Genomic DNA, 25464 nt, shown 5'->3' on the forward strand with positions numbered 1-25464 from the left:
ATATTGATAACTTAAGTTATATTAATCAAATAGTTACTAAGTTGGATTGAAACATGGTGTACATAGGAACCCTCTCATTATACGAAAACTGGTAAATGATGATTCATATATGGGAAAAAAAGGGGGGGGGGGCATGTCCTGGTGTTGTGGTGAGGTGTACGTTGGGTTGGGGAGACCAAACCACTATTAGCATGCGCTGACTCTTTGACTCAAACTAATATTTCAAGTTCCGAAAAGGAGAATTGTTATGTTCTTCTTCACTCAATCAAGACGAACCTTGAGTTTGGCTTGAAAAAAAAAACAATAATGCGTGGCATTGGATAGAAGTCAATCTATTCAACTTTATACAGTAACACCATTTAACGACGTCAAACGTCCGTGTATGGTCACGTTGGGACCATCGAGAAAGGACACTAGCCTTCTCTATGTTAGGACCATCGCGCGAGGCGAGCTTTTTTCTTCAGTTGTGATGGGCCTTAAAATCACCTGGAAATAGAACTTTTTTTTTTTCAAACATATTAAGAGTATATGTTTAGTAACAATAAAACAATTTTTTTTAGTGATTGTTTGTCACGGTTTATATGATTAAAAAATAGATAAAGTTGCTTGGGGTTTGACTCCGCCTACTCCTTTTGTGACGTCAAGTCCAAGCCGTGAGTTTGTTGGTTCCGAAAAAACAAATTCTTGCATTTTCCCAGCAATGCCGACCAAGTGTATTGCTGCTGGATGCAGCAAAACAACTAAAGATGGGGTCAGTCTGCATGGCTGGTCAGACTCACAAGAGCAATAGTGCCTAGTGGTCCGGTCCAACGTCTTTTTCAGCACTGTGCAGCGTTTTTTTCTCTTCAAATATCGCGCCTCGATTGACGTCACGAACAGCGCCTTCTGGGGTCGGGGACTACTCTTAAATTTGTAAATAAGATAAGAACTAATGTGTTTAGAACCTTAGTTAACTGTTTATTCACTTTCCACTCATCAAAACACACATATTAGTGACAAAAGCTTAGTTTGACAAGATACCACTTCCTGGTGACTTTAAAGGAATATTGCATAATTGTTTTTTTGCTATAACAAAACAGTTGCTGGCAGTGTAAGCTCTTTATGCAATCCATCATAATTTTATACATAAACTGACAAACCTGAAGGTAGTTGAGATCGATCGGCCATCCGGGTCACGAGAAAAAAAGTGAGAGAAACAAATCGATCACACATGTATTGCATGACATCGATCAACAAAAATGAATAAAATGCTCACGGAGCGATAAACTCCGAACGGGAAATTAGTTTTATTTATTTCTTATCAGTATAACATTTCAGTCAGAAATATTTCAAGGGATGTGTTCTACTATCATCATCATTTGATCGTGTAAGTTTTATGTTAATCTGTGGTCTTAGACAAGGTTTTTTTCTTCTTATCAATTTTTGTAAAATGTTCCTTTAAAGGAACTGAACACGTTGGTACTTGTCAAAGACTTCACTTGGTCTATCCCAACATAAGCATAAAATAACAAGCCTGTGAAAATTTGAGCTCAATTGAGATGAAAAAAACCACCCTTGTTTGCAATTTGTGTGCTTTCAGATAGGAATAAATCTTTTAATACTTTAGTGAGAAATTACCTCTTTCTCAAAATCTATGCTACTTCAGAGGGAGCCGTTTCTCACAATGTTTTATACTATCAACAGCTCTCCAATGTTTAGTTTTAAGAATAGGGTTTCATGATGACCTGTATTATTACAATCCGTTTTACAAAATCGGGCTTCATGTTTTCGTGTTCCTATTGCTCCTGTCAGTACAGCTGAAGGCTGTTGAATAATACTATGACAAAGTATCATGAAAGAGTACCCTCGTTTACTGCCCTTGCCGATTCGCCGTCATCAAAGCTCACGTCACGGCCTTGGGCTACGCTTCATTTGCCAATAATCACTTCTCCACGGTGTAATTCAATTCCCCTGACTGACCAAGACATACCTCAGGTAAGGTCATCCAACGATCTTGCCAAGTTTGTTGACAAAACACACAAAATCTAGATCCACCCACCCCCGTCAATAGAGAGTGAGTTTTCAGAATGAAGTCAAATTTCTAAGAACACATTCTTTCATGATAGCACACATCTGAACATTTGTATTCTTGTCAATGTGGTATTTAGGATTAGTCGTGCATTATTTTCTTTCTGGTAAGATTATGAATAACAAATTTAAAAAAAAACATTCTCAAGAAAATCAGTCAGCTGCTGCAAAGAATTATTCCAAAAATTGTTGAGTTTAACAGAAATTAATGTTTTTATTTGCTTCGTTTCTCTCTTTTTCCTTTCCTCGACATTAACTAACAAATAATCCCCGTTTTATCAGAATGGCAGGGTATTAGACAACCTACTTATTGCGGTGTACGAGTTTCACGGAAACATACCAGCCCTGTTGATTCCTTGTACACGGGAACAGATTCCTTGAACACGGGAACAGGGGTCGGGGGCCACGACTGATCGCGGAAGTAAACGGCGTCCACATGAATCAGTACAACACGCATCAGAACGAGCAGTGATTGGTCAATGGAGGGATGACGTACGTGTTTAAAAATAGTTCATGATGTCATTTTTCGAAACTGAGCTAGGGTTGTTTGACTCAAAGTCCATTTCACAAATAAAAATATTGTGAATTTCGTGCGCTTAGTCTCTATACCCTCTGCCGAAACAATACACATTTGTGTTATTTTAACAAATATAAATTATGGTGTGAGTTTCGATTCTCTCTTCGGATATGTGACAAGTGTCAACTTTAACGCCCCATTTTTGTCAGTGACTACTCTGTATATTTACTGAAGTAACCCATTTTTTTGAACTTGAGTGAAGTACACATTACAAAGAAATAGGTCCTATCGCAAATAATGAACTTCACTTGTTTGGCTGAGACCCTGGGGGAATCGGAAGTAAACAATTCAGTGGTACTCAATCACGTCATGGTTTGCGCAGCATTTGAAAACTCCAACGCATCAACACAATAGCAAACCATACAGATAATATCAAGTCATAATTCGGACAACAACAAAATGACATAACCAGACGGAAGCACCCCTTCTCCTTTTCTATAGTCACACTGTGCTGACCCCCCCCCCCCCTCCTCCTTCCCCAAACCCACACACTCCATGGAAAGGGTCCTCAGTGCTGTTTACAGGGGATTTCACATTACATTTTGTAATCAAAGTGGAGTGCATCCATCCAGAAATGAGAACTAATTATTGTTAAGTCGATTCATGAGTTGGGACACAAAGCATCTGCCCAAATCCTAGGTAAATACATCCACACATAAAGGGGTCTATAACAGTTATGGCATTAGCATTACTCATGAGGGATTTAACTGTCAACCTTGTCATTGTCTGTGGCTTGCACACTGCATGCTATTGTAAACCAATTGAACAACCGGTTGTAAGTCGTGGATGCTGATACCACAGAAGCGGTGGTAGTGTTTCCTCTCCAGACAATTGATGCACCAAACAGGAAGTGACGTCATCATTATTATCCCAACAAGATCAACCTATCGGAGGGGGTGTCGAAAAAAAAGGGGTGACACAAACTCAAAACATGCAATTGGCTCTCAAATTCACCTGATGCGGTCAATGTTGGTCACAAACACTCAATATTTATTCCAAGGAAATGACGATCTAATGAGCCCGGCTAACTTTTTCTTCAGCGCAAGTTTCTAGATCCGTAAACCCGTAGGCTGGTGGCCTTGAAGATGGCTATATAAACTGGCTGTGGGTCGGTAGTCCTTCAATTGACTTAGAATAAAGCATCGTATCAACATCATTCACGAATAAACGTCTATACAATACATACACTATGAAGACACTTGGGTTTGTTGCGGCAGTGACAGCATTGCTTTGGTGTTCATTACAAGTTCAAGAATCGTCGGCTATGCCTGCAAACACACTACAGTTGAAGGCAAAGTTTTATGTAAGCATTAAAACTTCCAGTTTCTGACTCCACTTTGGACGTTTTTGTTTGGTTTAACCATAGAGCAAAGTCCTTGCTCTATGGTTAAAAAAAAAAAAAAAAAAAAATCAAAACCATACCAAATTATGCCCAATACATGAAGTTTGACAGGTTGTTTTCAATTCTAAATCTGATGTTTTTGGTTAAATTTTACAGGAGTTTCTGTTGAAATATGGTTACTTCGATGAAGATTTGGCGTCAAAGACGGACGGTGAGCCACTAACCCCTAACGAGGAGAAAGACGCGGTCCGGTCGATGCAGCGTATGGCCGGTCTACCTGCTACGGGGGAAATGGACGAACTAACGGCGGAGATGCTCAACAAACCACGCTGTGGTGTCAAGGACGGTAACCCACGACAACTCATCAAAGGATCAGGCAACCGTCTGAGACGCTACTCCGTCTTGGGAGATCCCTACAAGTGGGCGGATGACAAGACTCAACTTACGTACAAGTAAGTTTATTATACAAACAGTTTCCGGAACATTAATTGCATTGTTTTACTCAATTGCATTGTTTTAACCTTTTGTAGCAGCCTGTTGAGATAACCGTATACTTGACAAGCAACGCTCACACAAAACTGTTGGTTGGTAACCGTCAAAGACCAGCATCATCACATATGTATAAATAACAAACATGTGAAAGACTTCAATTGTTGTCTAAAAAATTAATTACCTCTTTCTCTAAAACTACCATTAGGGCCCTCCCTTTAAAATGAGAATCTTATCATGATTTTTGTATTGCAAACAATTGTTAAAGTATTCAGATTTTTCCAACACAATACCAGGGGGATATAGTTTTGTTGTAGTGTTGAGTATCAAAATTTATTCATCGTGACCATGAATATCATAACAGAGTGAACCTGCAGATCCAATAATTGCCACATCGTAAATCTAAACGTGAATGTATTCTTATTGTGATTTTGAATGGATTCAACCTTTACCCCAGGATCGTTAATTATCCCGGTGAGGCAGCCACAGCCACACGTGACGAGGTTGACGAGGACATCGTCGCAGCCTTCAAAGTGTGGAGTGACGTCACCCCCTTACGGTTCAGTGAGGTTCACACTGATGACGCAGATATTAAGATACTGTTTGGGTCTCGAGCACATACTAGGGTCGAGGGTGATCCACCCTTTGACGGGCCAGGAGGCACTCTGGCTCATGCGTTTACCCCCAATTCGGGATGGGGAGACACAGACGGTGATGTGCATCTGGATGATGATGAGACGTTCTCGCATGGTGTGTACAGCGGTGAGTTTTATCATTTGATGGTTTTGTTTATACCCTTCAACCGATGTGTGTTAGCACTCTATAATACCCAATACTTTCCCGAGTTCTGTGAAAATAGTATCAGACAGGAGTTCGAACCCACGACTTTTGCAGTTGAACATTGATTGGTTTGACCATTTAAAGGTGGGTCGTTTCTCAGTGGTTTGCCGAGTTGTACTGTTACATGAATAATGAAGAACGCAAAACCATTCAGTGTTAACTGCGATGTGATTGGCTTATAATTATGACGGAGATGTCTGCAGTCGATGTGATTGGTTCACGAGTCGACATTAACATGTTAACCATATAACCGAAATCATTGGCGGTGATCCGTGTTTTAAAAAATATGGCTACTTGTAAAAAATTGCATCACTCATGAACAAGCATACCACACATCTTCACGGATTTTCACCCTTAAAGTTTACTCCGTGACATTACTCTCACATCCCCTTCCCCACGCCCCTTCCCCCCGGATATACGACTGTGGTCATTTAGAAAATACTTTTTTTATTTATTAATGTTTATCTTGTTTTTATAGGTACCAACTTACTTTACACCCTCACCCATGAAATCGGCCACGCCCTTGGATTGTTCCACTCTGACGTCCAAGGGGCCTTGATGGGGCCATACTCCCGCGGCTACGACCCGAATTTTACACTACCCGAAGACGACATCCTCGGAATTCAAGAGCTTTATGGTAATAGACACGGCCGTCAAATCAAGTTGTTTTGGCTAGATTTTCAATGTCGTCCCATCACCTTGGATGGTTGTTGTGATTGTTTTACTTGACCTAGGCTGCAGGCTATGTCTTGCTTTTCATGATGTATTGTATTGCTATTATCCATGCCTGACACAAGGCTACATAACTTTATACAATGCTGAGTGAAGTCTTAGGGAGACAATCTTCGAACGGCTGAAAACCAGGCTGAAGTGTGAAGTTGTTAGTCACTAATTACACAACCGTCTTTTCTCATTCTACACTTAGCCATCTCTAACCATACGTTGGTAAAGTTATGAAATTCCACATACACGTTGTTAGCCAGATGGGTTTCTGTGTATCTTTTGGACACTGTTTAAAATGTTGACACTCTGTTTGATCTGTCTACGTATATGTATTGTAAGAGAAGAATTCTGACACCTAATTTTTTAATTTCTATCAAGTTTGGAACTTTGGATACCCTTTTACCAAATCCTAGTTAAGCTTAAAAGGCACTTGGCACCTTTTGGTAATTGTCAAAGACCAGGGTTCTAACTCGGTGTATCCCCAAAGCATGAAACAACAAATCTGTGAACATTCGGACTCACGATCGACCGTCCTTGATGGTTCACCATGAGGCAGTAAACATGAATGATGTTTTTAATGATTGTCTTGGGTTGTCTTTCATCCAACAGGACCTAACAATAACGTGGCTCCAGACACAGAAGCACCCAAGGTGGACGCCCCGATCTTCTGCTCAACAACCTTTAATGCAATTGCCTTCATCAACAAACAGTATTTCGTGTTTGGGGTAAGTGGTCTGGTGTCAGCATGCTGATGGAATACGAAGGTCATCATCAAGTTCATGTTTCCTTGATGTTGTTTAATCACAAATCTGGCGCCAAATTGTATACAAAAAAATTAGTGTATTGTTGTATGGTATTTGCCCACTTGGACATTGAACAGCGTCAACAGAGACGTTGAATGTTATACTGTCATACTATTTTAGTTTTAATTGTTCAAAAAGCAACTAAAATACCTACAAGCAGACTGAGTATTCTATTGTAAATAAAAAAGGAAGGGACAACAAATCAAATTATAAACAAAACCTGACTATACTTTACAAAATAATAAGATAATACTAAACTATTAATTCTTGGAAATAAGTTGTTCAAGGTTTTTATTTCCAGATTGTTTCTCAATTTTGTTTTAGATAAAAATTCAGCCTATTTGCAGTTTTTTAAATAAATATTTTTGTTTTCTTTTCACAGAATGGTATGCTATGGAGATTTGATGCCAACCGTAACCTTCTCTCGCCTCCAGAGGGCCAATCTCCACGAGATGTATTCCCCAAGTTCCCTCTTACAGGTGTCAAAGCGGTTTACCAAATCAACAGAACCAAAGAGGTCATTGTATTCAAAGGTAAGGCTTGGTTTATTTCTACCCCCATGGTTTATGTACTCAGAGACCATAAAACACCCCACAATTGTGAGAAAAAGAAACATTAACCTTTGCTATCCACTTATGTTGCAACCTTTGCCCACCCATTATTGTCAGCAGTTAAATGGTCATGAACATATCTAGCATTCTTTCTTGTAATTGTCTTTATGTACCCAGGTATTTTTTTAAACCAGTCCATACAATAGCCACATCAACCTTTTGCCTCACTCACCGTGCATGGCTCGCACAAATATAGGCGAACACACTGATTTCCACAACAGAAACTTGAGAAAGAACAACTACAGCATCCTTTGAAATGAGCATGCATGACGTTCAAATTCAAACCTAGTGTTAGAGTGTTCTGTTATTTATTCCGGAAATGACAAAATAGGGAGAATGTGACACCTAGGTCTGTTGTCATTGTTAGATCTAGCTTGGCCTACTTGGTTGGACCATGGAGGAATTCTACCTCCATGGTTGGACCATGTTGGACTCATTGGTAATAATTTCGCACTACCAACCATCCGTAACACACCCAATCAATGGTCACGGTGACTAGCAGTAGCACATGTCATGTCTTAAATACAGCAAGTTGAATATAGCAGACGACCGACACATGTGCATGCCCGCCCATTATGTTGAGCTCGTCAGAACACAATTTTCTATTTTTTGCCCTTAAATTCTGTTAGAATGCTTTCCGAGTATTAATACAAAGTATGTAGAGTGGGAAATGTATCAAAATTTCCACTTACCTTGAACATTTCTGATGTTGTTGTCATGTTTTCTAAGAAAATCAGAGCGAAGCCTTCACATTGTAAACATCCGGTTTGCCCAACATGGCTGTTAAAATAGCGCCCTCATTCGCTTCTTTGTGTCCAAATAATCCCGACCATAGGATGCACGAAAAGAACGGACAACTTGGCATACTTTGGAGTTGCTAAAATATATTTTTTTTACGAGATATTTGAGTGAATTTTCCTCTGTTGTTGTTTATTTATATTTAAATATTTAACCATGCATTTCTTCTTTTTCATCAAATAGGGAAAAATTACTGGAGGTACGAGGAATCCCTATTCTCAACCTCATCCTCACCACTCTTTCAACAAAAGGACATCGACCCCTCAACAAAGACAGACTTTCCTCAACACGTTCGGGATATAGCCTTTCCAAAGGCTGTGACAGGGGTAGTACATATACCCAAGGTTAACTTCTCCTACGTCGTCAGAGGGAAGAAAGTGTTCACACGTAAAGAGAATGAACCCTCAAAGTCCCCTAACAGCGTGAGTGTCAAGACGGTATTTGAAGGAGTCACGGAGAGGCCCACTGTTTCATTTTTCGCAGAAGGTTAGTTTGATTTTATAATATTTCTAGTCGAAATCATGCTAGAATTATTTCCCTCATTTGTTTATCAGTGTGATGATTACATAAGACTTGAGAAGGAACCAACCAACTTCGAATTTTGGGATGTCGTTTATTAACTGCTGCAGCGTGTTGGGAGCAAAAGAAAGCTATAAGCTTTAAACTTTTAGGAGACTTTCCAACGCTAGGTGGCAGCAGACATACCGGGTAAATTTCCATAGACCTTATCGCAAATACCAATGCGCAAGCGCAGACTGTTGAATGAGGTGCATTGTGGGATGTATATGGATCAAATTTGGATACCAGCAAGACCACAATGCACCTAATCCCAAGCTTTACGCGCGCGCCCCGGTATTTGCGAAAAGGTCTATTGTTTACGTAGTTCCGAACATGCGCATAATTCTGAGAACAATGGATTTACCCGGTAAGTCTGCTGCCCTCTATCGTCCCAGAAAGTCTCCCATTGGAGTTTTTACATGTGGTCTGCAGAGAGGGTTCAAGCATTGGAAATCTGTCCCCTGGAAATTGAAGCAAGCTGCCCACAGTTTTACCCGTGCAACTCGGTTACTAAAAAAAAAAAGAGGAAAACAGCAACAACAGCTGCAACAACAACGACAAAAAAAATAAAAACATAATTGTGAAACCCTTTTTATTTTTTATTTTTTTTTTCGTTATTGTCTAGGATTTGCAAACATTTTGACGGGTGACGACTACTACCGTTACGTCTATGACTTCAAGACTTCAACGTTTGTTGCTCTCAATGGCTACCCACGAAACTTTGCTGTGGAGTTCTTGCGCTGTCCTGTCGTCTAGAGACTAGTCTACACACCTCCTTTGTCTATTAATAACTCACCGAACAATATTAATCATTTAAAGGCACTGGACATTATATTGGTTATTACTCAAAGTAATTGATACCATAAATTGTTTTGGTAACGAGCAATGGAGAGCTGTCGTTGATAGCATAAAACATTGTGAGAAACAGCTCCCTCTGAAGTAACGTATTTTCTTTTTTTAAGCGGTAATATTTTCACTCAAATTATTATTAAAAGACTTCAGGCCTGAAGACGTTTGTTATGCATTCGAAAGTGCACACATTTGTGCAACAAGGGTGCTTTTTATGTCATTACTCTGTTGCAACTTCGATGACCAATTCAGCTCAATATTGAGGTTTGTTATTTTATTATATGTTGGGATACTGGTCTTTGACAAATTAATGCCAGAGGTGTCCAGTGCCTTTAAAACCCCGAGGAAATAACTTTCTTTTTAGTCGGTATGGGATAGCTGAAATGCATGACAGCCAATTTCTGAGAGATTTGTTTACTATTTATTATTTCTAATAGTAGGTAAACCTCAAAGCTAGGCCTGTGAGGCTCAGTTGGTATTAGCGACGGTATGTTAATCCAAAAGGTCGTTGGTTCAAGTCGCGTTTAAGCAATTTTTCGTCTTTGTTCAGACCCACACTATTTATTAAACTTACCCAGTCAGTTTCCCTTATGGTTTATTACTTCCGACATTTTTAATAATGTTTTGCTTAATAAGCACAATATATTTGGCCCGACTTGATGGGTATACATGCTCGCTTTTGAGAGCTGTTGCTTTATTGTTTTAAGATAAGTATTTATTCTTCTAAACCATTTAAAATGACTGTATTTATTTAAATTTAAATTCTTGTGAAAATAGTATTTCTACAAGAAAGTTCATTGAGGTTTCATGGATACAAAGTTGGGACATTAGTAGTGCCGATTAGTTAAACCAGACCAACGTAGAATCACTTGGGCGATATTCTTGAAATGTTCATGCTTGGTTTTTCTTTCACGAAGTATTGTAAGATATTATGTTTAAAGAATAATGTACAAATATTATTATTTTATATAATCGAACTATTTTGATATTAAATCGCAATAAAACAAATTTTAGACAAAGTCATTTGAAATTGTTCTTGCAAAAGTTATTGTGAAAATGTATTTTGGAAAATGCAAAAAGGTGGAAGCTGTATATTTCATGAGCGTGGGGCGGTAAACTGCTTTAAGGATCCTTTTTCAGAAAATGTTGTACTAAATGTTAACTTTGAACTAAACAACGTTCTCTTAAAAATCTTAACAAAAACTCGCTAGAAGATAAGCACACTTGGTGGGTTACAAAATGTCTTTTCTGGTCCTTGAAAATTTAAAATCAACCTGGACGTAATTTTGGCCAAATGAAGAAAAAAACTTTCGCTGTATCGAACGAACAGGAAGAGACTGAGAAATGAGTCCTGCCTTGATTTGTTTTTAAAGGGGCTCATGCTTAGAGGTCCCCTCTAAAGTCCCCTCATATGAAGGGCACATCCTCCTTTAAAGAGGCTGTGGACACTATTGGTAATTACTCAAAATAATGATTAGCATAAAACCTTTCTTGGTGACAAGTAATGGGGAGAGGTTGATGGTATAAATCATTGTGAGAAACGGCTCCCTCTGAAGTGACATAGTTTTCGAGAAAGTAGTTATTTTCCACGAATTTGATTTCGAGACCTCAGGTTTAGAATTTGAGGACTCGAAATCAACCATCTAAACGCCCATAACTTCGTGAAACAATGGTGTTTTTTCTTTCATTATTATCTCGCAAGTTTGATGACCGATTGAACTCAAATTTGTACAGGTTTGTTATTTTATGCAGATGTTAAGATATGCCAACTGTGGAGGCTTTGGCATTTACCAATAGTGTCCACTGCCTTTAATTATCATTTTATTTGTATTCGGTAAAATATACCTCTGAAAACATTATAAACTCAAGAACACGATGCTATGTTCGAAACAACCACTGGCAAATACAAATTCAGACATTATCATAATATAAAATGCAGTTTTTATTGATTTACTTATCTGATTAATTTTAAGCAACATATCAATGAATTTGCAAGTTTAAACACACGTATGGTAGAGCGATGACCAGTTGCGATTTTGATAAAACAGTTGTGGATCAGTGGTCTAATCCCATGGAAAACGACCAATACTCATTGTATTCCAGTTTCATAATACACAGTGCACATGTAGGCCTACAGTCATGCATCATTGTTTTTTGGTAGAGTAAATTCTTTTACAAATCTAGATTCCAAACACCCCAACCTTGTTGTAACAAACAAACAAACAAACAAACAAACTAACTGTGAAACTTCTTTTGTTTGTATTGGATTTTGTGTATGTTTACTATATCACACAATACATACACCAAGCATATTTCGAATTCGGCAATCAATAAGCAACTTTGATTAAAGTTTGTTTGATTAACATAGCTATTTCCCAGTGCGACTTTCACGGTATTCTTTCAATATTTCTTCTGAGGATTTGGCCCAGTATACAAAAACAATGTTATCGAGTTTCAGTTTTCAAAAAACTTTCGAAATGCATTCCATATATGTGTCGTAACGAGTATAATTATGCAAAATCAGTAACTGACAATAATACAAAAGAAACACATTCATCATCAACTTGGCACCTCTTTTATAAAAGAAAAACAATTAATTGCATCAAGAGCAATAATTGGAGCTTAGTTTACTTTTTTGCTCTTCTTTCCTTTGCCTTTCCCTTTTCTCTTACCCTTGCCCTTCTTTCCTTTCTTCCCCTTCTTATTCTTCTTCTTCAGCTGGGTTGGTGAAGGGTTCTTTCCAGGCTTCTTCTTTGTCTGGGTGGGTGCTGGCTGCACTCTCCCGGGCCGCGCGGGTCCGGAACCTTCAGGATTAGCTGTGATGACAAACAAAAGAAGCTCAACTTTAATAGTCTTTATCATTATCGAGTCAAATTTAGGAAGGGTTTCTTGCTAAATTGTAGCATTGTTGTAAAATTTAGGCCCTTTTTAAAATCAGTCTGCTGTACAATATGTCCGTATCAAAGGAAAAAAAACATGAAATTTGTCTTTTGTGTAAAAAAAAAACGAAATTGAAGGCAGTGAGCACTATTGGTAATTACTCAAAATAATTATTAGCATAAAAACTTACTTTGTAACAAGCAGTGGAGAGCTGTTTGATAGAATAACACACGAGAAACGGCTCCCTCTGAAGTAACGTAGTTTTCCAAAAATAAGTAATTTTCCACTGAAATATTTTTATTTGATTTCGAGACCTCGGGATTAGATTTTGAGGTCCCGAAATCAAAAAAAAAAACTGAAAGCACACAACTTCGTGTGACACGGGTATTTTTTCTTCGATTATTATCTCGCAACTTCGACGACCAAATGCTAACATTTTCACAGATTTAAGATTTAAGATTAAATTAAGATTAAACAAAAATTATTATCATAAACAAAATCATGAAATTTGTTTTCTGTGACGGTTCCGCAAAACGGTTTTGTAAGAAAAACAAATGTTAGGGTTATTAAACAAAACTTACCACATTGGAAGTTTCGATCAGGGGGACCTACAACAAAGACAATAATACAATATTAAAAACAAAGCTCTTGAAAGAATTGCAGTAATGAATTAAATTGTTTCAAGTAATACGGGGTTGGTTAATTGTTCAGTCCCTAATGATGCAGCTGATGAAATGAGGACACAGCTAGTCTGCAGTACATTTTTTATTTATACTTTATGGTAAATGAATGGCAATCTAACTACAAGGGAAGCTTCATGACTGGGGAAATTTTACATAATTGTGGTTGAATAAAAAACAAAAGAATAAAACGGGTTTTGAACCAACGACCTCCGGCACGTAATCCGGAGGTCGTTGGTTCAGATCCCCTTTAATAAATATTTTTTTTGGTCAACCCCGAATAGTTATCTAATACTCAAATATCTTACTGCATTGGCCACACATGAGCGGACAGCCAGCCGGGATGGCAGGATCAAAGCTGCAGAAGGATGCATCGGGCCAGCCAGGGTTCTGGCCACACATCTCGTGTTTATCTCTGCATGTCTCTAAAAATGACAAACAATGATCAGAATAATTGATTTATATGATGATTTCTCTATATTCCGGCACCCGTTTGTTCCGATAACCCTATGTTCCGAAAAACCCATGGTGATTTACACGCTAGGGGAGTCTTAGGGTTAGGGTTAAGGCTAGTAATTATACCGGCAAAATGCACAAGGGTTGTCGGAACACAGGGGTGTCGAATAGGGGTATCGGAACACAGGGGTGTCGAATAGGGGTGTCGGAACACAGGGGTGTCGAATAGGGGTGTCGGAACACAGGGGTGTCGAATAGGGGTATCTGAACACAGGGGTGTCGAATAGGGGTATCGGAACACAGGGGTGTCGAATAGGGGTGTCGGAACACAGGGGTGTCAAATAGGGGTATCGGAACACAGGGGTGTCAAATAGGGGTATCGGAACACAGGGATGTCGAATAGGGGTGTCGGAACACAGGGGTTTCAAATAGGGGTATCGGAACACAGGGGTGTCGAATAGGGGTATCGGAATACAGGGGTGTCGAATAGGGGTGTCGGAACACAGGGGTGTCGAATAGGGTAATCGGAACACAGGGGTGTCGAATAGGGGTGTCTGAACGTACGGGTGTCGAATAGGGGTGTCGGAACACAGGGGTGTCGAATAGGGGTATCGGAACACAGGGGTGTCGAATAGGGGTATCGGAACACAGGGGTGACGAATAGGGGTGTCGGAACATGTCGAATAGGGGTGTTGGAACATAGGGGAGTAACTAGCTAAGCCAAAGGTCCAAAATAAAGTCCATGTTATTCTGAACAAGGCGATAACCTGACAGACTCAATTTAAGTTTTGAACGTTGTGTATAATTATAGAAAGGACACATAAAACATTAGTGCAGCAAACCCTCCATTAACGAAGGCCTTATTGAACGAATCGAAACTGAGAACGCATCTATAAACAAAGACGTTCTCACAAAACGGCATTGGTTCAAAGTTACCGAAGCGTATTGTGGCGACATGAACAAATAAATTCCATCAGTCGTGTACGTACACGATATGGTCTGGACTTATCGTGTACGTACACGATAAGAGAGGATATTTTGGTATTCATGTGGCGGCAATGCGCTTCCTCACAATGTAACTTGTAAAGCATGTATTTTTAAATCTTGTGTTTCATGTTAATCCCACGTCCTTGAGACTACGTGATTGCTGTATTCTATATCCTATAAGGCATGTAAGTATTACTGATCACATCCGAAAACCAAAACGTCAACTATTATCTCAGTTCCGGTGGAATCCGGTAACATGTACACGGTAATGTCAGAATTACGTCGTCTAGAGTGCATGTAATTGATCACCAGTGGCCCCTGGAACGAGCTTCGCTTTGTGGAAGTAACCATTTAACCAATAATTACGTACCTTTAACCGTCGTCATTCTTCACTGCCTTTTGAATGAATGCCACTCATACCGATTGCATATACACGGTAGTCCTGTTTTATGGAAAAACAGCTTATCTCTGTAGGCTACTTGCCTTTCTCGAAATTAAACACAAGTTTCCGGGGTTTTTTCCCCTTCATTTAAACCGGACTAAGGTGTAAAATAGACCAATGTCCATGCACAGTTAAGGAACACGTTGCCTTGGATCGGACGAGTTGGTCTGTAAAAAGCGTTTGAAACCGTTTGTAATAAAATGCATAGGCCTAATGGTTAGAAAAGTGTTTTAAAAGTAGAATACAATGGACCACACAAGTTTGCCCCGAAATTGCGTGGTTTTCTTTTTATTTTGCGAACTAACACGGTCGGCCATTTATGGGAGTCAAATATTTGACTCCCATAAATGGCCGACCATGTTTGTCGACGAGGTAAATGGAAAACGGTGCAATTTCAAGGCATGTTTATGTGGATCATTGTATTCTACTTTTACAACATCTTTCCACTAATATGCATTTTATAACAAACGGTTACAAAAGCTTTTCAAAGACCAACTCGTCCGATCCAAGGCAACGTGTTCCTTTAAGCATTTGAAACTTTGAAATGACCGTGCACAGCTTTGTGAACTGTAAACAGTCATTCAGAATTCAGAATTAAGAAGATTCCTCTATTCAAATCAGGCTATATATTCAAAACGTTAAAATTGAGTTCCGTTACCTTCACAGTTTGGTCCAATGAATCCAGGGGCACAGCTGCAAACGCATTCGTCTACGTCAAGAGTTCCACAGTTTTTGCAATTCTTTGTACATCCTGAAAATAAAATAAATGTCCGTACCTTACAACCACCAGCAATTGGAAATACGATTGTGATTCTTCGACTTGGCCAAATAAATCATCATGGCAAGATGTGCTCCTTGGTTTAATAAAACAACTTGGCCGCGAGATCAATGGATGGATTGCACACGACGTCATTTACCACCATCTTCGATGAAACGCGGACGCTTACAAGACAATCAATAGCGAGGTTTAGGTGCACGCTACGCGAGCAAAATACATGAAAGGGGGACGTCAAAAATTGTTTTGTTTCTGGGTTACGTCACCACTTTGGGCTTATTGCATGCTCACGTCTGACGTCTGCGCACACGTATGTACATGACGTTAAAAAAAGTAAGATTTTAACGGGACACACTTTCTGACGTGCACGTTCACACGAAACGTAGAAGGATAACACTACATTCTAAAACTGCTCATCAAGAAAACATCCAGCGTCTCAGTTAGTTCACATCCGCAAGAGTTAAAAACTACGGCAGAGATTTTCGCTTGTTCGACTCACTCCAGCACAATTGATCCTGATCCACTTATTTAACAGCACTGTTCAGAAAGTGATGTGACAACAATTTATGGCCAGAAACTGGCCACTTCCCCTGTGGTCTAGACACGGAGCAGTGTAAATTTACAATCTCAGATGATCAAATTTTGGAGTCTTGTTTTTATAGATTTAACTTTCAAATATTACACGAAATTGACAAATCATACTTACGACATTCAGGATCCTTCGCAGGGTTACAGTTATCTGAGAAAAAAATAACAAAAATAGTGTCGCCATTGTTGTTATTTGAAATGGCCAATTTGGAAACAATGCAAAGCAAAACACATACCAACAGTTTGTAGCAATCTCATAAAAAATATTCAAAAATGGTGCTGACTCAGTTGGAAACAAAGCAATCAATCATGGGATATAATTGTTTTGTAATTGAACGTTTGCAGAAATCTTGAAAATATTTGTGTCACAACATCTGTTGATTGAACCTTTTGCCAGCATTCGGCCACCATGCCATCCAGCACGGTTTGTTTATCAACAATAACGCCTATAATGTAGGTCACTCCGTGCACCTAAAAGTTGTTTAAATGGCCCTTTCGAAATCGTGGCTTAGGCTTAGGCTGGCTTGGGTTCTGACAGTAATTTTTAAAACGAACTTTTCTTGATACGAACTTCAACAGGCGGACACAGTATCTTATAAAGCCAAATCCTAAGCCGTAATTTCACAAATAGCACAAGAACCAAGAACCCCTTCGATTAGATGACCCCATTCCTTTCACCTTTTCACAAAAGCTAAGTATTTTTCTACCTGCCTCACTGAATGATTCAATTGGGATTACTATGGTACCTTAATAATTCACCTTGGCATTGGTTTAACCCCGCCTCACGTATTGCACCATTGTGCCACGATTTACGATAACATTTTAAAATGATGAATGATTCGGAAGCTCTGACAAAATAACAGAGATATTTCATAAAATTGAAGTTAAAGTCATGAAGGCTAATCATCGTTCTCGTTTCCAAATTGTTTTGGTTTTGATGATGAGCAAAGAGAAGAAAGAGTCATCTGGGTGAAATGTAGCCTTTTTGTCAAGGCCTTCGTGGCACGGACAGCTTCGTAAACCAGCGGAGCGACTGGGAAGGGAGACCACGCACTCGAGTCAGTCGGATGGCGAACATGCCGCTCGTGTGCACGCGTGGTATTTCCTTCCAGTCGCTTGGGAACCAAGCCACGAAGGCATTGGACAAAATACTAAGTGATATGTCAGCCATACAGCTTCACATCAGTACGAATACAGCAAATATAAGCAAAACCCTAAACCAGACTAGCTCCTACATTAGAATTTATACTCAAATTAAAAGATACTACTCACGGCACATATTGCGATAACAAAACGGGGCCGAAGCGTCACACTGACTGCATGGTTCTCCTGCCTCAAACGGTATCTCACCGTAGAAATTACCACTGAAAAGGAATAGACGGAATATTGACGTTCATAAAAATAAGCAAGTCAGAATACTCTAATTTTAGTAAAACGTAAAATCATCAAGTGGATGACTTGAGACGAGCGATCTAGTTCACATAGCACAACTTTAGTGTTGTCAGCAGCAAAGTGTGGGTTCGAACCCCGGTCATGACACTTGACATTTTACTATAAATCTGTTGAAAAAAAATGGGAAAGTTGTGGATTCTGCTATACCAGTCAGGCATCCTAATGGATGACACCCATGCCTACATCTTTATGGACTGTGAAGGGGGCAACGATGTTTCAGCCATTGGAGTAGGTGCCAACGAGCCCCTGGTGACAGTGGATTTGGGTTGATAGTCCAAATCAGTTTAGGTAGCCCTCACCCCGAAGTGGCCGTCTTGCCTTATGAAGTTTTAGGTGATTTCTCATTAAACAAATCTTAAAGAAAAATACTTACGCAGGTCCATAATTGCATACGACGAACCAAGCATTAGTTTCCCCTCCAATTCTGTCGCAGAACTTCAGACCACATCCCACTGTCCTTGATTTCGCCCATACCACCTTTATTAGGAGATCAAACGAGATCATGTTTAACCCTCGTGAATCATTGTTTAACGATTGTTTTCAACTTCAGTTACGGAACTCCAATCGGACGAGGTCTTTGTCAGCTTACACCTCACCGAAACAAAAACAAACTCTGTCTCAGAAAACAGTTGTTTCATGTCAATCATAGGTTATATTCTAGCATTGTGAAGTAATTGATGTGAATTTTGAAGCTAACGATACAAGCCTGTGAGTGTAACCCTGAACCTATAAATTCTCGACAGTAAATGACACTTACAGACAACAATGGATTTGGGTGTTTAATTTGTTTCACATATGCATCGGGGACTAAGATCATAATCTGTTTTTACCCTTTCACTGATGTGATTTAAGCACTGTATATACTCAGTTAAATCTACATGCAAATCACTTGGATGAGATTCGAACCCATGACCTTTGCATTGCTACAGCAGATATCTTAATTACCACTAAACCACCGATTTAGGGCGTCGGAAAGAGGCAGTTCGAATCCTATGACCTAGCAGCCGGTATAAACCTCCAACTTCCCGCTTCCTCAAAATGTCTTTGAGAAAAACTTAAGTGGTAAACTTGCGGGTACAACATGCATATTATTATTATTTTTTTTTTGAGAAGTGTTGGTTCTGTTTAGAGGTGGTGGTCTCGACGTTTTGAAGACAGCATCTCGTCTTCAGAACAGTCACTTCTATCTGAAAACTTGTATACATGCTTGTACCCGCCAATCTATAGATGTTCTTATGATCCAAACATCGGACAGGTTTAAACATGACACATGATACAACAATGGTCGGTTCATTGTATTTATGCTGTTGGTATTCTCTTGCGGTTCATAAATTATTTAGAGTTTGTCATTGAAAAACATTTTTTCTAAACCATTGCGAATAAAAGTCTCAAGAGCAGCCAGCACACATAAACTAGTCCCTTGTGCCCAGTGATCGGGGGTGAAAAGTCAGCTTAGATCACTCTACGTGCTTGTAGTTTCAAAGCTGGTTTATTTCAGATGTCTATTTTAACTTTAGTGGACCAATGTAAATAAAAATGCACGTTTGTCACAGATGGAGGTAAAAAAAATCACATATTTTTAACACACTGGGGGTCGCTTGTACAGGCGCTCAAGGTGATGGGAACTTCATGGTGCAACATTTTTAACAATTGGACCCACATCTGACATAAACCATACTTTGGAGTGTGGAAAGCAATTAACTCAGTGTTGGTGGACGTTTGACCCCATCGTGTGAAGGCAAGGCATAGTGAAAGATGTAGTGAACCTCTGCCACTGTGACGTCATCACATTTTAACAATTATTTTGCAAGCAGTGTTGATTTACGGAAAACTTTTAAGTTAACTCTTGTGATTTTTACAAAGAAATTTCAATAACTTGGTTTAGTTACACGTGTGGATGTGATCTACGTTGAAATTGTTTTTATAGAGCCGTCGTAAAATGCGGAGCGCACCTCCTATAAAAATGCACGTTACATAGTTACTTGGGAAACAATTTTTTTTTACAAATTGGAGGACAAGATATGGCCCGTTTAGAATGCTCTGCGCGTTGTTCAATGACTTCTTCATTGAAGACGTTCATTTTTGCCAATTCCAATATGGATTAAAAACGTCAGAACAAACTTACACAGAGTAGTGGCTCCATCATCAGACTGGCAATGCATTACAGCTAGTGTTCTCCTTGTCTAGTGGTCAGTTTTCAGAGACCAACTACAGAGGGCGTGATTTTGTGAGTTTGTTCTCCATTTTCCATCCATTGGAATTGGTAAATTAATGAACATCTTTACCCCATGATCTGAAAATTGTAATGGGCACTCACTCATAATTAATCTATTCAAGATGAGTCTATAGGTGATGCCTATTTACCTGTGTATAGTGTCCACACTCTCCACCAGTGCACGTGTTGCTGTTGTAATCAAAGTTGGATACCTCAGAATGCCAGAACGCAACGAAATCAGAGGCAGGAGTGGGTCTGTCTGCTTTTCCTCCACGGTAGAAAATGTTCTGTCCGATGTTTTCAAATGGGTACGTAGATGGGTCACCGACGTTACCGTGCTCGAAGCGGCACCTGCCTGCCCACTGCTGGGCCAAAGTGGCAAGTTCAGCATCCCAGGTCTGGTGAAAGACACATATATAGTGATTTGCCATTTCTTTATTTTTTTGCCATGTAGCGACTCCTAGTCTCATAAGTAATCATTGCTGTAACTTTAATGACAATTATATTGGTTTTTCTAAGTGAGCGATGGTTGGTTTTCTAATCTTATCAAATTGTTTGTTTGCTCTTTTTAAGTTTATACATTAATATTTTTAATAGTAATGTTTTCCAATGACTTTTTGTAAACTGTGCATTTCGGCTTTTTAGCCGCTGTATTGCAGTGTTTTAATAAATAAACCATGAATATAAAGAAGTTACTCGTTTGATGAGAAGAAATTACAAACTTTTCCGAATTCAGATTTGTTATTGCTCTTAAAAAACCCAATAAGGACAGTATTTAGGAGTAGGCCAAAGATTATAAAGCGACGAAGGCGCAAGATGCGAATCACGAGCTGAAATGTTAAATCCCATTGGACGCCATTTCGGCAAGTAACTCTTTTGATAAAACACTAGATAAGTGTAGATCAGTGCAGACAATGAACATTCTTATCAATGGGAAACAAAACATTCACTTGCTTAAATGGCGCCCAGCTGTATTTCACGTTTAACAGTGGGTGCGTTCGATTAGCTTCCCTGGGTCGACCCCACGTGCGTTCGAATAGCCTTGACGTCATTCCAGGGGCTCACCCGGGTCAGCCCCCAAGTGTCCTGCTTGTGGAGTTGGTCACTTAGGGTGACCCGAGGTGCATGACGTCACCACGAGAGGGCGAGTGTGATCGTTCGATTAGCTTATAGCAGGGGCTCACCCGAGTGAGCACCGCGGGGTCGACCATGGGAAGCTAATCGAACACACCCAATACAACTTCAATTGCGCCTTCGGAGCTCAATAATCTTTGGAGTAGGCCTACAAACGTTTAGGTGTATTTCGTCATGGTGACGATTGTACTTGGGTTTCTCAGGCATGTCTTCTATTGCGGCCACACTTTACATCCAGGGTACGTTTTCACAAAAACAAACTAAGATTCATCTTACCGTAGGATGGGTTGGATGCCATAGTGATGTGTATTGTGATATCACACTTTGCTTTATTAAGACTGATACACAGTGAAAATCAATCTAAGTCCTACGGAGTAATTCGGGATTGGGTGAAACACCAATTTCAAGTTCATGAAGTTCACATGAAATTAAGTATCAGTGGCCGAGGTTATGAATACAATAATAAAGCGCACACCTGTTTTTGAACTTCAACACCAAACTTAAGATTTTTCTTAACATTTTTGTTTAAAACTGAGAAGTGCTTAAATTAAATTATTATACAAATGGACCACCCATTGAATTTCAAAATCAAATTTAATAGTCTTTTAACAACTGAGAAATGCATATTATTAAGTCATATTACTATACAAACAGACCGCCCATTGCCACACCGCACGCATACTGAATCCGTGTTTACCATCAGGCAACACAAGTGGGTCAGGTTACCAGGTTATTACCAGCTTATTACCAGTCTAAATGGAGATCTCGCAACATACGAAAACATAAAATCAAAGCAAAAACAAAACCAAAACATTCGGTGTACACAACTCTCAATAGCTCCTTTATCTTTCTTCTAGCTTCTTGTTTGTTTATTTATCAATATTTATCTCTCCTTTTCCCTTACATTTCAACGGGCGTCAGTTTTACGAAAAATATTTTTGCGTTTATTTGGGGTTTGTTTTGTTTTGTTTTTCAGAAAAAAATCACTTCCATGTTATCAAGTCTTCAATAAACTGTTTTTTTATATAGTTTTTTTTTTTACCCGTCTTTGTTGTTGGGTGATACAATGTCCATTATTATGTTTGTTATTGTTTGTGTTGGATTAAATTAAGTACGAAAAACATGCCTTACAATAACATGCAGTCGTTTACCCTTCACACTAATTGCATCAGAACGTACAGGACAAAAATCACAGAGCTGCTTAAGCAGAAACTACTGCTTTAAAAAATTTGCTAGGCAAAAATAAGCAGGGGATCAGCCACAGACAGTGAGATAGTATTTTAGTTGATAACCTTATTCCGGTAAGCATGATTTTGTTATCCTTAGCAACTTTAGTGCTTAAGCTCTATGAAATTGGGCCCAGTCTTCACATCCCCTCCGACTACACTAAAACTTTGACCGTGAAACGCTCTGTGATCACGGCAGTGATAAAGCAAAGAGGACAGGCAAAGACCTTCCCAATAATTTTATTACTGTTGGCCGGAAATTAGACATGACGTAAACTACTCGGGCGTTTCCCAAAAGACGTCAACAAGGATTCAGCCTAACATGGGAACATGAAATATCTTTCTTATGTGGAAGGGTGGGAGTCTTAAAGGCAGTGGACACTATCGGTAATTACTCAAAATCATTCTTAGCATAAAACCTTACTTGGTGACGAGTAATGGGGAGAGGATGATGGTATAAAACATTGTGAGAAACAGCTCCCTCTGAAGTGACATAGTTTTCGAGAAAGAAGTAATTTTTCACGAATTTCATTCGAGACCTCCGATTTAGAATTTGAGGTCTCGAAATCAACCATCTAAACGCACACAACTTTGTGTGCCAATGGTGTTTTTTTCTTTCATTATTATCTCGCAACTTCGAAGACCAGTTGAGCTCGAATGTTCACAGATTGGTTATTTTATGCATATGTTGAGATACACCAAGTGGGAAGACTAGTCTTTGACAATTACCAATAGTGTCCACTGCCTTTACGTTAAACGGTTTGTATACGTTAGGTAATGACTGAAAATTAATGGCAATAACCACTTTTTGGGTGAGAAGTGTTCTGCAGCTTTGGATCGTGTAGTCGTTATTTGAGAAACATTCCACTTCCAAGATACTGGGGTAATATGGAAAATCTACCACTTATTTTAATATCCCCCAAAATTTGAACAGTAACGTTTTTCAGATTGTGTATTCCCAATTTGCTTTGCAGATTATTTTTATGTTTGCGGTTTGATTTGTCTCAATAAATTGACGGAAAGTCTAGATTAACGAAAATTATTTTAATAGGCATCTGTTTTCATGACAACCCCCCCCCCCCAACACGCACCGAAAGAAAAAGAACATTCGGCAAAATACCATTGATTAACTACAACCTTGGGACTTATGGGACTCGTTTGTTCATGCTTTCCCAGATCCATTTGGGGCCTTGACAATAGTTGAAAAATTGTGCAAGTTTGTTTGTCTTCGTCATATATTTTTATAGTCAAAGCAAACTGAGTTTACTAACCATATACTGCATGTTGGAGGCACTGGGTGACACTCCGCTTCGAAACTCATTATGTTGGTTCACGATCTCCTTCACCGCACGTACGTCAAAGTCCGTCTGTCCGGTGGTTACACCTCGCGCTGTCCGCGAACCTCCCCGGACAAACGCCGGCAAACCTCCCAGCGTCTTGGAAGACTTCACCAGGTGCTCATCACCAAACGTCTTGGGATTGCAACCAGCACAGAACACAAACATGTACAAGTACACTGCTAGCAATGTGAACCAAGAGCGCCCCATGTTGAGCTGTGAAAAACAACTCTTCTCTGACTGCCAGACTGAGATTGTTTATCCTTTTTAAGGACGAACTAAATTTAACATCACCTTGTCTGTATATTATCAAGCTGCATCATCGCACCCGTCGATGATAGAACTATCTTGGCCTAACTGAGGACCCCTAAAGTCACGTGATCGCGTGCCTGGATTTCCCCCCACAGCGGGTTGTCCCGAAATAACCTCGCTCTCAAGTTGCACATTATCGTGAATAGGTTTTCTGAACTTGTGGGAAGGGGAACAGGCAAGATTGAGTCTCAGTAGCCATGACAACCAAGGCCCTGGTTAGAAAGGCTGGGTTTTAAGTTGACTGACTGCGGAGCAGACAGCTTACGATAAACGGAAAGACCGTAAAAGTTCACCACTCTCGGGGCCAAATTTCGGATAGGGCCGCTTAAAGACACGGGACACCTTTGAGTAGTTATCAATAGTGTCCAGTGCCTTTAAAGGCAGTGGACACTATCGGTAATTACTCACACAATAATTATTGGCATAAAACCTTACTTGGTGACGAGTAATGGGGAGAGGTTGATGGTATAAAACATTGTGAGAAACGGCTCCATCTGAAGTGCCATAGTTTTAGACAAAGACGTAATTTTCCACGAATTTGATTTCGAGACCTCAGATTAAGAACTTGAGGTCTCGAAAGCAAACATCTAAACGCACACAACTTCGTGTGACAAGGGTGTTTTTTCTTTCATTATTATCTCGCAAGTTCGATGACCGATTGAGCTCAAATTTTCACAGGTTTGTTATGTTATGCTTATATTGAGATACACCAACTGTTAGGGCTAGTCTTTGACAATTACCAATAGTGTCCACTGCCTTTAAAGCATCAAAGGTACAGCTATTATAAGCACAACGAAGATATGCTTATAAGAAATAGGTTACCAGCCAAATGCACCTTTGAATCGTATCTTGTTCAGCAGAAGATTGTCATTGATTACTTAGTATCTCTGTCAACCACATGGGGGGAGATCTTTGACAGTTACCAACAGCTTCTTCAGTTATTGTGAACAAACCTCTAACGTTATTTTGTTAAACTAAACATTCGGCGTTGATGAGTGAAAATCACTGTACTCGAATGGGATTCGAAGCAACGACCCCCGCCACTCTAGAGCAGACATCTTGACCACTAGACCACCACGACTGCTGAATGTGACCCGTGTGTCGTGTGTTCGAACCCCACCCTGGTATGTCATTTTGTGTGTTTTTCCCGCTTGACTCGGGAAAGCACTGAATCATACATCAAACTTGTTGGCGTAGGGTTAAAACTAAACTAGTAGTAGACGTTATTTCTTTAAAACATTCGTTGTTAAAGTAAAGGTCATTGCCTGTAAATATCTTCTGGGATGTTTAAAGGTGCTTACTTATCGACGAGAAATACGACAT

General features: G+C 39.5%; 2 protein-coding genes across 3 annotated transcripts; one reads left to right on the forward strand and one right to left on the reverse strand.

Moving 5' to 3' along the window:
- Positions 1-1811: 1811 nt before the first annotated feature.
- Positions 1812-9687, forward strand: LOC117292131 (matrix metalloproteinase-18-like). 2 transcript variants are annotated; one of them, XM_033774057.1, is made up of 8 exons: positions 1812-1974; positions 4143-4438; positions 4933-5237; positions 5794-5952; positions 6648-6763; positions 7224-7374; positions 8434-8736; positions 9434-9687. In XM_033774057.1, exons 1-8 carry the CDS (start codon positions 1819-1821, stop codon positions 9562-9564), a joined length of 1617 nt encoding a protein of 538 aa, XP_033629948.1. In that variant the 5' UTR covers positions 1812-1818; the 3' UTR covers positions 9565-9687. The 2 variants fall into 2 exon arrangements, with proteins under 2 accessions (XP_033629948.1, XP_033629949.1); XM_033774058.1 differs by lacking the exon at positions 1812-1974 and adding an exon at positions 3662-3947.
- Positions 9688-11571: 1884 nt separating this feature from the next.
- LOC117292727 (cysteine-rich secretory protein 3-like) lies at positions 11572-24117 on the reverse strand. Its single transcript, XM_033774873.1, has 9 exons — positions 23764-24117; positions 20282-20530; positions 18291-18394; positions 17738-17829; positions 16584-16616; positions 15761-15853; positions 13526-13642; positions 13119-13145; positions 11572-12473 (listed from the first exon to the last, which is right to left on the reverse strand). Exons 1-9 carry the CDS (start codon positions 24037-24039, stop codon positions 12280-12282), a joined length of 1185 nt encoding a protein of 394 aa, XP_033630764.1. The 5' UTR covers positions 24040-24117; the 3' UTR covers positions 11572-12279.
- Positions 24118-25464: the final 1347 nt, after the last annotated feature.

The sequence above is a fragment of the Asterias rubens genome, chromosome 7 (assembly GCF_902459465.1).
Source record: "Asterias rubens chromosome 7, eAstRub1.3, whole genome shotgun sequence".
NCBI lineage: Eukaryota > Metazoa > Echinodermata > Asteroidea > Forcipulatida > Asteriidae > Asterias > Asterias rubens.